Source organism: Erpetoichthys calabaricus, chromosome 9 (assembly GCF_900747795.2).
Source record: "Erpetoichthys calabaricus chromosome 9, fErpCal1.3, whole genome shotgun sequence".
Taxonomy (NCBI): domain Eukaryota; kingdom Metazoa; phylum Chordata; class Cladistia; order Polypteriformes; family Polypteridae; genus Erpetoichthys; species Erpetoichthys calabaricus.
In genome coordinates this window covers 136,387,531-136,402,605 of record NC_041402.2, presented here as the reverse complement: position 1 = coordinate 136,402,605, position 15,075 = coordinate 136,387,531, and the positions used below count along the sequence as shown (strand labels likewise).

Here is a 15,075-nt window from a genome sequence, read left to right as displayed (position 1 = left end):
ATACTTTTCATGTTCATACCTTTCAGTTGGCCACCATTTCTAAAAATCCTTTTTTTGCATTGGTCTTAATTGATATTCTAATTTTCCGAGATACTGAATTTGGGACTTTCATTAGTTGTCAGTTATAATCATCAACATTAAAAGAAATAAACATTTGAAATACATCAGTCTGTGTGTAATGAATGAATCTAATATACAAGTTTCACTTTTTGAATGGAATTACTGAAATAAATCAACTTTGTCATGATATTCTAATTTTATGAACAGCACCTGTACACTGAGCCTTAACGGCATTCTCTTAAGTTTCCATGCTGTTTCTTTCTTGCAGGGTACTCCAGTGTAAAAAAAGACATCATCTGTTCTAATTTTAGCAGTAATTAGGCTTTGCCCCTGCTCGCTTCGCTCGCTCACACCCCTCCCCCTTTAGAAATATAAATCTCTTTTATACTTTCCTGGTTATAGTTCATTATTATTACAATTTTATCCTTTGAAGTTGTGTTTTCTAATTATATTGACTTTAATAAAGGCACTGTGGTAAAATACGTAATATACCTTTTACTAAGTTAACTATAGCTGAAGGAATAAATTTCAAAACCGTATTATTTTACTTAACAATCTATATTGAACTTTCTGCTAAGTTCTTAATGTTCAATAAAATCCCCATAAATATCCGAGATGCGAGTTAAAACCAAAATACTGTAATCTTGTAAAAGTATGGATTTCCGTTTAATTAAAACATCTATTGTTCGACACTTGCACTTTGCAGGAAGAAAAATTGTCATCACGTACCTGTCAGTTTCTTTTTAAACACCATTGCCGGCGGAAACCCCAGCAGGATCCGGAAGTAAAGGACGTCTCCGGGGTCAGAGAAACGTCAAGATGGCGGCGCGCGTGGCTCGCTTTCGGTGCTGGAGTCGAATACACAGGTAAAGTGCATGTAAAATACTCCAAGGCGAAGTCGGACACGTTCTTACACTGTAATGTTTTAGTAATAGGTTCGGTTACCCTATCTCCTGCAGTGGTGTTTTAGATATTTAGTAGCACTGTGTATTTGTAATCGGTCGCCGGCATATATGTACTGTACTCGACTGCTGCTTTCGCTGCTTCTCCTCCTTAACTGTTGAAAAATATTGTTTGACTTAAAAGACTAGTGGGCACTGATCGCGTAAATTATTTTGACTGTTTTTCAGGTTGCATTCTTGTCATAACTAGCAATAGGCGTCATCTTATACTGAGTAAACTACCGTTATGCATGGTAATATAAGTAAATAGGGCAAAAAAAATTACTAGAATGGACGAAGAGATTGTAGTAATTAAATCAGTTCAGTTTGTTCGATGAAGACAAAAAATAAGGCATAAATACATGTACGATCATTTCGGTTACGATAAACAGTTGGCGCGTTATTGCGAAGTGGGTAGAATTTGACGCCGGTGGATCACAGTGTCGGCTCTCTTCATGAATATTAAAGCTATTTTTTGACTCGAGGTTGTGCAGATTTAACTCGGTATATTCTCTGCACATTTCAAGTGGTACTCTGATTTTCTTTGATCTTGTTGTAATACAAGTACTGAACAACTTATTATGAGTACTATACTATTACTAGGTAAGGCTTCCGTTTGCTGTCGGGAGTAGCCTCACTTCTTCTTGGCATGGATCCCACAAGATGTGGGAAACTCTTTATTGAGATTCTGGTCTATGTTCGATGTGATTGCATCGCATCGCATAATTTCTACAGTTTTGTCAGCTGCACATTCATGCTGTGAATCCTCTGTTCTGTTACATCCCTAGTGTGTTCTATCAGGTTCAGAAACAGTGACTGAGGAGGCCACTCATGTTGTGTTCATGAAACCAGCTTGAGAAGATTTTTACTTTGTGACATGATGCATTATCATGGTGGAAGTAGCTGTTATCAGATGAGTAAAGTTGTGATGCACATAGTCAGCAACAATATTAAAATACGCCATGGCATTCAAGAGTTGACCGATTGGTATTTACAGGCCTAAACAAAAACATTCCTCAAATCATTACTTCACCACCACCTGGACTGTTTACACAAGGCAGGGTGTGGTGTATGGATTCATGCTGTTGGTTCCAAATTCTGACCCCCAACAGCAATGTGCCTCTGTAGAAATTGAGAGTTATCAGACCAGGGTGTTTTTCCAGTGATCGGCTGTCCAGGTTTTTGGTAGCCTATGCCCAGTGAAGCCTCAAATTTCTGTTCTTGGTTGATACAGTAGTGGAACCTGATGTGGTCTTCTGGTGTAGTAGCCCATTCGTCTCAATATTCAAAGTGTTTCTGCATTCTGAGATGCTTTTCTGTTCATCACAGTTGTACAGATTGTTTATCTGAGTTACTGTTGCCTTTCTGTTCACTTGAACCAGTCTGGCCATTCCACTTTGACCATTGTCATCAAAAAGACATTTCTGTTTGTAGAACTGCTGCACACTGGATGTTTTTCACACCTTGCTAAGTAAACTCCAGAGACTGTTCTATGTGAAAGTCCCAGGAGATAAACAGTTTGGAGAAATATTCAAACCAGTCTGTCTTGCACCAGCAATCATGACAGTCGAAATCACTGTTTTTTCACCTTTCTGGTGTGTGTTGTAAACATTAACTGAAGCTCCTGACTTGTATCTATATGATTTTGTACATTGTCCTGCAGCCATGTGATTGGCTGATTACATAATTGCATGCATATTTAAGTGTACAGGTGTTCCTAATAACTTTTTCAGTGAATGTATATTCTTAATTGTGTTAGCATTTTTCAGTTTATTGTTTAAGCATAGGGCAACAAATTTGAGAAGACATGTTGTCTTTATAAAACTGAGTAATGAGACTTTTAATTTGAATTACTGAGTTATTCTTTCAGTACCAAGAAGCAGTTAGTCTTTAAGGTATTTTTTCTTTTTAGTGAAAAGTTGTAGATGATGCGACATTTCTAAAGCTATCCATGTTTTGCTTGTGCATATATGTGTTTGAGAACTGTCTCAACAAACGTTTCTCGTAAGATATAGTCTTCATAGGTGTACATCCTTAGCATTATTTTTTTTAAAAACCACCTTTGCTGCTTTTGTAATTGAATTTTGAGGCAATAAAAACTTCTTTATTTACTCTAGGTCACTGCTTGTTTTCTTTTGTGTTAAGTAAGGTAGGTAGGAACTGTGCTCAGATTGTATGTTGGGGAAACATAAAACAGGAGTACCAACTGCAAATACTATTTTTATGCACATGGCTTTTCAGAAAGCTATTTTTTTTATATATAATTTAAGTTCATTTTGAATTGTGCAGCCTTACGTTCCAGTTGTTCTTTTAAAGCCTTTACGGTCAAGGGTATTGCCTAATTGAGGTAAAAAAGAAGAATGGATAAAGCAAAGGAGAGCATAAGGGAATGTCTGAGAAGATATCTATGCATTGTCTTTAAACAGAAATTACTTATGGTAGTGATATATGGACATAAGGGAACACAACTATTAAGAGGTTGAAAAGCATTAAGATGTGCTACAGAAGTGTAATGAAAATTAGCTGAATAGAGAAGGTGACAAATGAAGAACTGGTGAAAATGATAGGCATAGAAAAGGGTATGATGGAGGAGCTAATAAGAAGATAACCCCATCAATATACTGTATGCTCCATGAATCTCAAGTGAGAAAATGGTATAATTAGTGATAGAAGGAAGATCACATGGAACCAGAGATAAAAAAGCAAGACAAAGAACATGGGTGATTATATAAAACAATGGTTAGTATGGAGAGAATGTAGAAAAAAGGCAGAAGATAAGTGAAAGTCAAAAGCCGTTGTTGCCAACCATCTGATGTAAGAAGGCTTATAAGAAGAAGAAGTTTTTTGCTGGACCTGGCATGGTCTTTTCAGTTTAGACAATTTTAATCCAGTTAGTACATAGTTCTGCAAGCAGCTGTGAGTCGCCAAGTACTGCAGAAATTGTACAATAGTTTGTATGCAATGCTTTCAAGTTTGCTGAAAAAGAAGTTTGGTTAGGCTGCTGTGAGCTTGTAGAATTTTTTTGGTTCAGCACAATGTGATTTCACCGGTCACCCAGAAAAAGTCAGGAGAAGATCATCAGAAGCTAAAAACTGTCTGTACTGAATTCAAAGAAGCATTTAGCCTTTGAGTTTATTTATTTAGAAAAGTTACAGATGTGACTTTTCTAAAACTATCCATTTTAGAATGGGACTCATGCATAATTGTTTTTCAGATCTACCATATGAAATGTTTCTCACAACAGTCAGTCGCTTTCTAACCCGCTTAGTCCTGAACAGGGTCATGGGGGTGCTGGAGCCTATACCAGCTAGCATAGGACACAAGGCAGGAACAAACCCTGGACAGGACATCAGTCCATTCGCTGGGTGAAAAGACACACACACACACACACGGGCCAGTTTAGTATCACTAATTCACTTAACCTGCATGTCTTTGGACTGTGGGAGAACATGCAAACTCCATGCAGGGAGGACCTGGGATGCACTACCACTGCGCCACCATGCTGCCCCCTTGTTACAACATATTTATCAAAATGCATTGTGTATATGCACAGATGTTTACACAATCTCTATGGCCAAATGACCCCTAGAGGGATGGGTAAAATTTATTCAAAAGAGAAACCACCATTAGCACTCGCAGTAGCAGTATTTTTACAATTTATATCACCCTCTAGTGGAAAAACTGCAATGTATGTGATTTGCTTCCCTTATGTTTCAAAGAATAACACTTTAGCTCCTATTTCTAGGACCATGACAAATGCACAGTGGAATCATCACACAAAGTTGTGTTGAGAAGTAGAAAATTTATAATGTGTGTTTCCCTTGTTATTAGTAGCAAGCTACAGATTTATCCTGTCCCAAATGTGAAGTTTTTATAAGAGGATAGGAAAATGGTAGCAATGACAACTGCTATTAAATAATCCCCATATAGCACTGCTAGGTTCTTTGGAAAACTGGGAAATAATGAGGACTGAACTTAGACTTGTCATCAGATGTCCGTTTCTATTTTATGAACCAGATTAAATGACATTAACGTGAATGTTTATTAAGACAATTGTATTGCAGTGAATTTTAAAGCATCTGTGCAAAAGTATAAACAGAGCTACTGAAGATTTGGATTCACTCAGTCTTTTGGTAATGGCATGCTCTATTCTTAGTAGAATGCAACTTGATTTGTAATAAGTACTACCTAAAGGGTTTTTAATTATCCACATACAACTAAAACTGATCTATACATGGATAACTTATAAGTGCAGTTATTGATTAAACTGTTTAATTATATGTATATTAATGACCCAATATCAAAAGAAGGGTTGGACGTGCCAGTGCAGTATTGTCTTTAGTCTGCACTACAGATTTGCAAGTATGCCTTCTGTTGCATACATTCAGACTGTATCAGTGAGTTGGGTTTGAGAGTCTGACCTTTGCACTATATTACTAAATAGAATGGTGCTTGTTGATCAGAATCCAGCTACTTGTAAAAAAACAAATACAGTGGTAAAATGGTTATCTCTCCTTCTCCACACTTTCAAAGCCTTGGGTTTGAGTTTGTACACAGTCACTGTATGGGTGGAGTATACACAGTCTTTCCCCTCCCAAGAACTTTGGTTTTACACATACATTCCATGATTACGTATGTTAAATAGAAGAAACTGGTGTCCTGCCTTGTGCATGATGAAGCCAGGATAGATTCTGGCCTACTGCAATTTTAAACTTGATTAAGCTTGTGAGATTATTTTTAGATTGATTAAAAATGTGATTTACTATGATATACATGATGTGTAGGAGCATGTTAAAAAATGTCACATGTTAACAGCTTGATGCTGTTTACTTATTGATGTAAAAGGTACTTGTGTCTGCTTATTCTACCAAATTTTATATATAGGTATTTAGATATATTCTGTTTTGTCAGCTGCAACACTGTGTCTGGGACCAGTGAACAGCTGCAGTTACATTTGTGTAGGCCTACCAGAAATCAAACGTTGAAAGCTTAAAAAGAAGTGTTCTGTACTAGAATGGCCAAGTCATAGCCTAAACCTTTAGAAAAATCTGTATACTTCTCTAAAGAGGGATGTGTACAAATCCCCCTCATAGTCTTATGTAAAGCAGAGTGGAATGATATTGTTAATATAGGCTTGCTTAGTTGATGGATACCAACCGAAACACACCTAATAAAAGAAAACAAAAATATTCTCAAACACTCTTAATCCAATTCAGGGTCTTTGAGGAAACCCCTAGTGGGGTACTATGCTGGCAGCAATAGGCAGAAGACAGGACCCCTTTGAGGAGAATTCAGGGTTTTTGGGGAAAACCCTAGTGGGGTACTATGCTGGCAGCAATAGGCAGAAGACAGGACCCTTTTGAGGAAAGTTTGCAAGAGTCTAATTTGGAATAACCGTTTCCCAAAACAGTATGTCTTTAAGGATGTAAGAGGACAAATCATGCAGTTCTAGGGAGTATTTCCAAGCCAGATGTGGAATTTTACCAGGGTATAGCTGGCTTTAGATATATATTAATGAAGTGACTAGTTTTAATTTTTTAGCTTGTACTGTATTGATTTTTTTTTTTTTTTTTTCAGCATTAAATAACTGATTATCAAATTCACTATTTAAGTACAATATATAGACACTTGATAATTAGTGTCATTTACTTGCAGGTATGGCCTTGTAGTATGTCGAAGATACAGCAGTGGCAGTGCCTACCCTAATGTTTCTCTCTCATGCCCACTACCTGGGATTCCCAAGCCAATCTTTGCTAGTGTAGATGGACAAGAGAAATATGAAACCAAAATCACCACCTTGGAGAATGGACTCCGTGTTGCCTCTCAGAACAAATTTGGCCAGTTTTGCACTGTAGGAAGTAAGTAACAACAAAGCTTCAATATTCTTGTTAATTAGTCAAACTGTATGATGGTTTCAGGTTTTTCAGTGTGGTATTAAGTCTGAAAGTAGAAACAATTGTAAGGGGAAAATTCTTGGACTTGGATTCATTTGCTTCAGACTGATGTACAAGTATATACACCATCTTTTATTTAAGTAATAAACATCCACACATGTATCCAAAGTAACAGTCAACTTGTATTTATCAATGTAAATTATGTGCTTTCATTTTTTGTTTAACTGTATGTTGATTTTTAACTTTCCAATTTTTATAGTTCTAGTCAATTCTGGATCAAGACATGAAGCAAAATATCCTAGTGGAGTTTCACACTTCCTTGAGAAATTGGCATTTTCTGTAAGTCTGGTTATTTTCCTTCTTTAGAATTATATATTTATCTGTTCCTCGTGTAGCTGAAGTAACATAACATTTGTAACAACATCAGCTTATCTTTTTATTAATTATCTTTTTTTGAAATGAATAAAAAATATATTTTTGAGCTTTGGATACTTTGTAAGCCTAAGTGTGTATTTGCTGAACTTTTAAATTATTCATTCATTATATTTTAAGTCAACAGCTCAATATGGAAGCAAAGATGAAATTCTTCTTACCCTAGAAAAACATGGAGGAATTTGTGACTGCCAAACTTCGAGGTAAGACTAAGAGGTTTGTTTTACCATATGTACAACTGTGCCATGCCATCTATACAGGATACCTAAGGCAGAGTTAAACTAATTGTATTTGAGAAACTGTGCTGCAAATGTGATTGTTAGTCAAACGTGTTGCTAAAAGAATATGTAGCGTTTTGGAGTAGGGATGTTAAAATCCAAGAAATCTGAAACTTTTTATATCAAGAATCTGAAGCATGTAAACCTTTACACGTACATCTGAACTTATTAATGTCAAGCAGCTTAAAATAAGCAAATTTAATTTTCACCATATTCTTGGTAATTTCTACTAAGTACTGACTAGTGCTTACTATAGCATCCTTTCTCCTGTTTGGCATTAGTCTCTTTTTTTTTTTTTGTGTTTATGCACACGTGTTGTTTGCTTACATGTTCTCTTTCTCACTTGCTTGCACGATTCGTGCTACGGCAGACATGAAGTGGCTGATAAAGTAGCTTGATTATTCCTGCTTCCATATATATGTACTTTTACATGTTTATTTCATATATGCCATTTATTTATTTTGTTTTGCCACAAGTGGTATTCAATAATCAGGAGAGCGTCAATATTTGAAAATACCACACCACTGTTGCTTAGCTTTGAAGGATGATCGTATATGAGTTATTTGTAAGTAAACTGTTTAATGAAACTTAAAATAAAAGAAAAGGATATTGATGTTTCTCTAATAGACTGAAATAAAACATTTGTTATCTAACTAAACAGTTAAGCATAGCAGTTTGCTGCTAAGTTTGGAGTAGTTACTTAAATTGCTCTGGCTGCTGGTGTTAATTACCTTCCACTCATTTCATAGTAGTATGCAGAGGTGGGTAGAGTAGCCAAAAATTGTACTCAAGTAAGAGTAGCGTTACTTCAAAATAATATTACTCAAGTAAAGTAAAAAGTAGTCATCCAAAAAATTACTCGAGCAAGAGTAAAAAAAGTATTTGGTGAAAAGACAACTCAAGTACTGAGGAACTGTTTGATCATAGTAAATGATTTATTTTTTTTAGAAATGTTGTAATAAGACAGACAAAAATATAAAATAATGTGTAAATTCTGCTATTTCCAAATAATAAAATATAAAATATAAAATGAGTAAAAAATAAATAACATCTTTACAAAATAAAGATGCAAAAATAACAAAGTTCCAAATCTCAGTTTTTCACAACCAAGCTTTTGAAGCCGATACCTACAGAAGGTAACATGTATGTTTGAACAGTGCAAACTACTTACAGTGACAAGATATACTGACTGTACACTGACAGTATAATACTGTATATTCACTTGCCCTCCAAATAGCATAGCTGCTAGAAAATAACATTAGAACAAGGCAGCTTGTGCACGTACAACAAGTCTCACTTTACCTTGACTGGCCAGTTGTAGATAGTTTACACAGTCACCATATAATAGATGTAGGATGCTCTTTTTAAAAAACTTAAAAATTGAGACTGCAATTAACATGAACAAGTGTCCTTATAACGGTTCTTATTTTTAAGTTCTGTAAGACATACACTGTCAGACAGATCACTGAATAATGCACAGACAGAGAAGTTACTAGATAAACTGGGAAGGCACTGTATAATAGAAGATGGAAGATATAAAACTGTCAGGAGAAAAAAAAAAACAGCTAGAGGGATGGATGGATAGATAGATAGATGTGAAAGGCACTATATGACAGGTGCTGCAGAAAGGCAAGCAGGCAGTGAGAGTACATTCACATGTGAAAGGCACTAGATAAACCAATAGATAGGGAAGGCACTTATATAATAGGCAGACAGAAGGCACTAGACAGATGCATAACAGTATTAGCTATATAGTAGTTTCGTTTTTATATATAATGTATATGTATTTTACAACTCGGAGAATTATGTCAAAAATAAATACATTAAATCATATATCAATCGACACACACTGCACGCAGGCTTCCAGGCAGTGAGAGTGGAGATAGATGTGAAAGACGCTAGATAGATTGTATACAACAGGCAAAAATAGCGACTACTTGATAACAGTATTTAGCTATAATCAATGAAAGCATTAATTAATCAACAGAAATAACCACGATCGACATTTTAAACTTAACGATTTACTTAAGAAAAAAAAGAAAAACGCCCCAGTACGTCAACTAAGGCAGATGCTGCAGGAAGGCAGGCAAGCAGGCAGGCAGAGCCAATACTGTCCACCTGCAGAGCAGTGAAAAGCGCAGAACAGTGCCCCCACCCCCCCACCCCGAAACAGAAGTGGTAGAAAATAGATCGCATCGGTAGTGGTTTACTACTACCATAGAGAATGAATGGGAAACGGTTTAGGGAGTTTTAGCTAAAGAATACGTGGCGGCCGCGCGGACCTTCCGCTGTGCATGTTTGTAATACAGTGTATATAATGGGGAACAAAGTAACGATTCGAGTGTTGCCCAATGTAGCTGAGTAAGAGTAGCGTTTCTTCTTCACAAATGTACTCAAATAAAAGTAAAAAGTAAGGTGCAGTAAAACTACTCTTAGAAGTACAATTTAAAAAAAAAAAAAAAAAGTTACTCCAGTAAATGTAACGGAGTAAATGTAACTCGTTACTACCCACCTCTGATCTCCTGCCGTGGTGTTTTAGATATTTAGTAGCAGTTCTGTACTTATAATGTTTGTTTATGCTCCCAGTCTGCTTTGTTTTTTTTTAACATTAATTTATGATTTAACTGAAGCATATATAATTTGACTCTTTTATGTGGGCAATCAATTCACAAGTTGGAAACACACAGTAGGTAGCTCATGGCCAATACTGTTTCTGTCTTAAACACATGTATGAAAGCTTACTATGTCCATAAAACTCCTCATTAGGGCTGGGTATAAGCACTGATATCCTGATCCGATTCCAATTCATGATGCTTTGATTCAATTCACTTTCGATTTTTATATTGACTGAATTAGCGTGCACTGATATATTTGAAGTGGTGGCTTTTTTTAGAAATTACTTAAACATGCATAGAGAACATTAATGTAATGTGCCACATTTCAGTAACACTTTTTATTTGAAGTATGTCAGCATAGTGACTTCATAACATATGCTTAAGCATGGAATGACATTTAAGGAGAAATACTTGATTAGTAAAGAACTGTTAACATCAGTATTTATAAGTTGTGTAACAAAATGTCATTGCTCTTTTTAAACTTTTTTACAGCATTGCACCCACTGAACATGTAAAATCTTAGAATTAGTTGAAATTAAAGATACAGCGGTTATGCTCTTATCTTTCTATAATTCTACAAGTTACACATATCTTCAGTTTCCTACTTATACCAGCCACATTAGTCAGTCTTGAAAATGTGTCCTGACAGCTGTCAGACAAAAAGGAAGCATTTTAAAAGGAGGACCTAGAGCTGATGCTTTTTGGCAGCAGAATTGAATGAATGGAACACAAAAGAAAAAGAACTGGCCATTGTGAATGATAACAGCGCTATTATGGAGCTACTTCAAGTAGGCTGCTTTGAGCACATGGTCGTATTTCACGCTGATTTGAAAATTTCAACAGTTGCCTGCCTTTTTTGCCGGGTGTGGCACGTTGCAAGGTCTCTAATCTTTACAATAAAAACTGTTATAGATTGTTTTCTTGAGCACAAGGCGACTTAAATGGAAGCTTGGAGCTAAACGCAGTCTCCAATCGAAAACTCGTATGGATATCGATTGAGATAACATTTCTGGGGAACATTGGGATGAGTGATTTCTCATATTTATTGAGTTACAACAGTAATTAACTTTTGAGCTATACAGCTTATGTATGGCTTTGCTTTTATATAGTTGCTTTTTTACCCATGCACCGTTTGAATCCGTAGTAAGTCCACACATCTGGTTTAAGTATTGAAAACACTGACTTCAGTTAAAAAAGACGCACCATTTTATGCAAAGTAGTAAAGTGCACTTTCCCGTGGAAAGACGTAACAGGCACATTAGCGCCATCTACTGGATAGGACGCCAAAAATGAAGAGGAACAAAAATCTACATATACAGCGATCCCTCGCTATATCGCGCTTCGCCTTTCGTGGCTTCACTCCATCGCGGATTTTATATGTAAGCATATTTAAATATGTATCGCGGATTTTTCGCTGCTTCGCGGGTTTCTGCGGACAATGGGTCTTTTAATTTCTGGTACATGCTTCCTCAGTTGGTTGCCCAGTTGATTTCATACAAGGGACGCTATTGGCAGATGGCTGAGAAGCTACCCAACTTACTTTCTTTCTCTCTCTCTCTCTCTCTCTCTCTCTCTCTCTCTTGCGCTGACGTAGGGGGGTGTGAGCAGGGGGGCTGTTCGCACACCTAGACGATAGGGACGTTGCTACCTTCTGTGTGCAGCTGCTTCCTGAAGGACATGCTGCATGGTGCTTCGCATACTTAAAAGCTCAAAGGGCACGTATTGATTTTTCACTCGTTGTTTTTATCTGTCTCTCTCTCTCTCTCCCTGCTCCTGACGGAGGGGGTGTGAGCTGCCGCCTTCAACAGCTTTGTACTGGCGGTGCTTCGCATACTTAAGCCAAACAGCCCTATTGATTTTTTTTTTTGACTGCTTTCTTTGTTCTCTCTCTCCTGACGCGCACTCCTTTGAAGAGGAAGATATGTTTGCATTCTTTTAATTGTGAGACAGAACTGTCATCTCTGTCTTGTCATGGAGCACAGTTTAAACTTTTGAAAAAGAGACAAATGTTTGTTTGCAGTGTTTGAATAACGTTCCTGTCTCTCTACAACCTCCTGTGTTTCTGCGCAAATCTGTGACCCAAGCATGACAATATAAAAATAACCATATAAACATATGGTTTCTACTTCGCGGATTTTCTTATTTCGCGGGTGGCTCTGGAACGCAACCCCCGCGATGGAGGAGGGATTACTGTACTGTAGTAATTGAGCAGGATAGAGATTCACAAGGTACAAACGATATTAAATCATTTAAATAAAAAATAACTATTAATTGGAAAATCAATATTTTTAACCAGGCTCCTCATGTTAATATGATGCTCTACACTACAGATACAGCAAATCCAAAACAAATATGCACTGAGCAAAACTTGAGACATTTTATATTTTGCTAATTGTCAGAAAATTCTAAATTTTCAGCCAAATAAAGCCAAATAAACTATTGTGCTTATAGTTCTGATAGCTTGATCATGTTTTTTAATCTTTGATTTATTTTGCTGTGCTGAATTTTTAAGGCTTAAAGAAAAGATAGATACCTCGTTCCATTTGGATTTTGATTAATATTGGCCTTGATTTTATCATTGCATGTATTGTTTTTGGAGTCAAGGAAAACAAAATCTGTTACTGCTTCTAATTCCTTTTCATCTATTATCAGAGAGTTGATAGAGTTGCTTGACATAATCTTGGTTTTCTTGATGTTGAGCAACAAACCAGCTTTGGCACTTTCTCTTCTAACTTTTCATCAATGTCTCTTAAAATCTACCTTGATATTAGTCATTGAAGTAGCATCATCTGCATGTCTGAGGTTGTTGATATTTCTTCTGGCAATTTTGATTCTGGCATGTGAGTCCTCTAGATCAGCACTTCGGCTGATATACAAAGCATGTAGATTAATAAAGTAGGATGATAGTATACAATCTTGTTGTACTTATTTCTCTATTTTTAATCGGTTTGTTGTTTCATGTTCAGTTTATGTCCACATAGTTTATGGTCCACATAATCAATAAAACAGAAATAGATATTTTTCTGGATCTCTGTTGATTTATTACATCCAACGGATATCCGCAAAATCTATAGTGGTTGCTTCTTGGAAGGACAGTTAATGTCAAATTTAGACAAGACCCTAAAGAGCAGAGACATCTCATTGTCAACAAAGGTCTGTATTGTTAAAGGTGTGGTGTTTTCAGTAGTGACATACGGTTGTAAGAGCAGCACTATAGCTAAAGGTGAATGCAAAAGAATGTATGCTCTTCAACTTTAGTGCTGAAAAAGAGTTCATTGGATAGCAAGAAGATCCAACAAATCAATAATTAAATACAACAGGCTCCTCACTGGAAGGATTGATTTTTTTTTTCTTCAAAAGGTCACATAAGGAGAAGACAGGATTCTTTTGGAGAAGTCTCATGTTGGGGAAAATTGAAGGCAAAAGGACACGTGGATGACAGAGGCCAAGATGTATAGAATGGATAGATAGCATTACTGAAACTATGCATATGTCCTTGAAGGAACATGGAAAAATAGTTTTGAATAGAAAGGCCATCCATTATCCACCGCTTATCCGAAGTCGGGTTGTGGGGGCAGCAGCCTAAGCAGGGAAGCCCAGACCTCCCTCTCCCCAGCCACCTCCTCCAGCTCCTCTGGGAGGACCCTGTTCCAAGGCCAGCCAGGAGATATAATCCCTCCAGCATGTCCTGGGTCTGCCCCGTGGCCTTCTCCCAGTGGGGCATGCCCGGAACACCCCTCCAGGGAGGCGTCCAGGGGGCATCCTAACCAGATGCCCGAACCACCTCAACTGACTCCTCTCAATGCGGAGGAGCAGCGACTCTTCTCCGAGTCTCTCCCGGATAACTGAACTCCTCACCCTATCTCTAAGGGAAAGTCCAGCCACCCTGCGGAGAAAACTCATTTTGGCCGCTTGTATCCACGATCTTGCTCTTTCGGTCACTACCCAAAGCTTGTGGCCATAGGGGAGAGGGTATGATTCAACGTAGATCGAATGGTAAATCGACAGCCTCGCCTTTTGGCTCAGCTCTCTCTTCACCACGACGGACCGTTGCAGAGCCTACATTACTGCGGATGCTGCACCGATCCGTCTGTCAACCTCCCGCTCCATTCTTCCCTCACTCGTGAACAAGACCTCGAGATACTTGAACTCCTCCACTTGAGGAAGTAATGTGTTCCCAACCCGGAGAGAACATTCCACCCTTTTCCGGCTGAGAACCATGGCTTCAGATTTAGAGGTGCTGACTCTCATCCCCATTGCTTCACACTCCGCTGCGAACCGCTCCAGTGAGAGCTGGAGGTCACTGTCCGATGAAGCCAACAGAACCACGTCATCCGCAAATAGCAGAGACGAGATTCTGAAGTCAACGAAACAGACTCCCTCCGCTCCTTGGCTGCACCTAGAAATTCTGTCCATATAACTTATGAACAGAATCGGTGTCAAAGGGCAGCCCCTGGCGGAGTCCAACCTCAACAGGAAATGAGTCCGACTTATTATCTGCAATGCGGACCAAGCTCCTGCTCCTCCTGTACAGGGACTGAATGGCTCGTAACAATGAGCCTTGTACCCCGTACTCTTGGAGCACACCCCACAGGATGCTTCAAGGGACACGGTCGAATGCCTTCTCCAAATCCACAAAACACATGTGGACTGGTTGGGCAAACTCCCATGCCCCCTCCAGGATTCTGGCCAGGGTGTAGAGCTGGTCCAGTGTTCCACGGTCGGGACGGAATCTGCATTGATCCTCTTGAATCCGAGATTCAACCATCGACCAAACTGTCTTCTCCAGCACCCCTGAATAGACCTTACTGGGGAGGCAGAGGAGTGTGATCCCCCTATAGTTGGAGCACATCCT

The 15,075-nt window shown here is 38.0% G+C and overlaps 1 protein-coding gene across 1 annotated transcript in view; it reads left to right on the top strand.

The window, feature by feature from the left end:
- The first annotated feature begins 788 nt into the window (after window positions 1-788).
- The window catches only part of pmpca (peptidase, mitochondrial processing subunit alpha), a 48,542-nt gene continuing 34,255 nt past the window's right edge, over window positions 789-15,075 (top strand). The window contains exons 1-4 of the mRNA XM_028810210.2: window positions 789-926; window positions 6,657-6,859; window positions 7,155-7,234; window positions 7,448-7,530. Coding sequence (XP_028666043.1) covers window positions 880-926; window positions 6,657-6,859; window positions 7,155-7,234; window positions 7,448-7,530 — 413 coding nt within the window. The 5' untranslated portion in view covers window positions 789-879. The remainder of the gene's footprint in view (window positions 927-6,656; window positions 6,860-7,154; window positions 7,235-7,447; window positions 7,531-15,075) is intronic.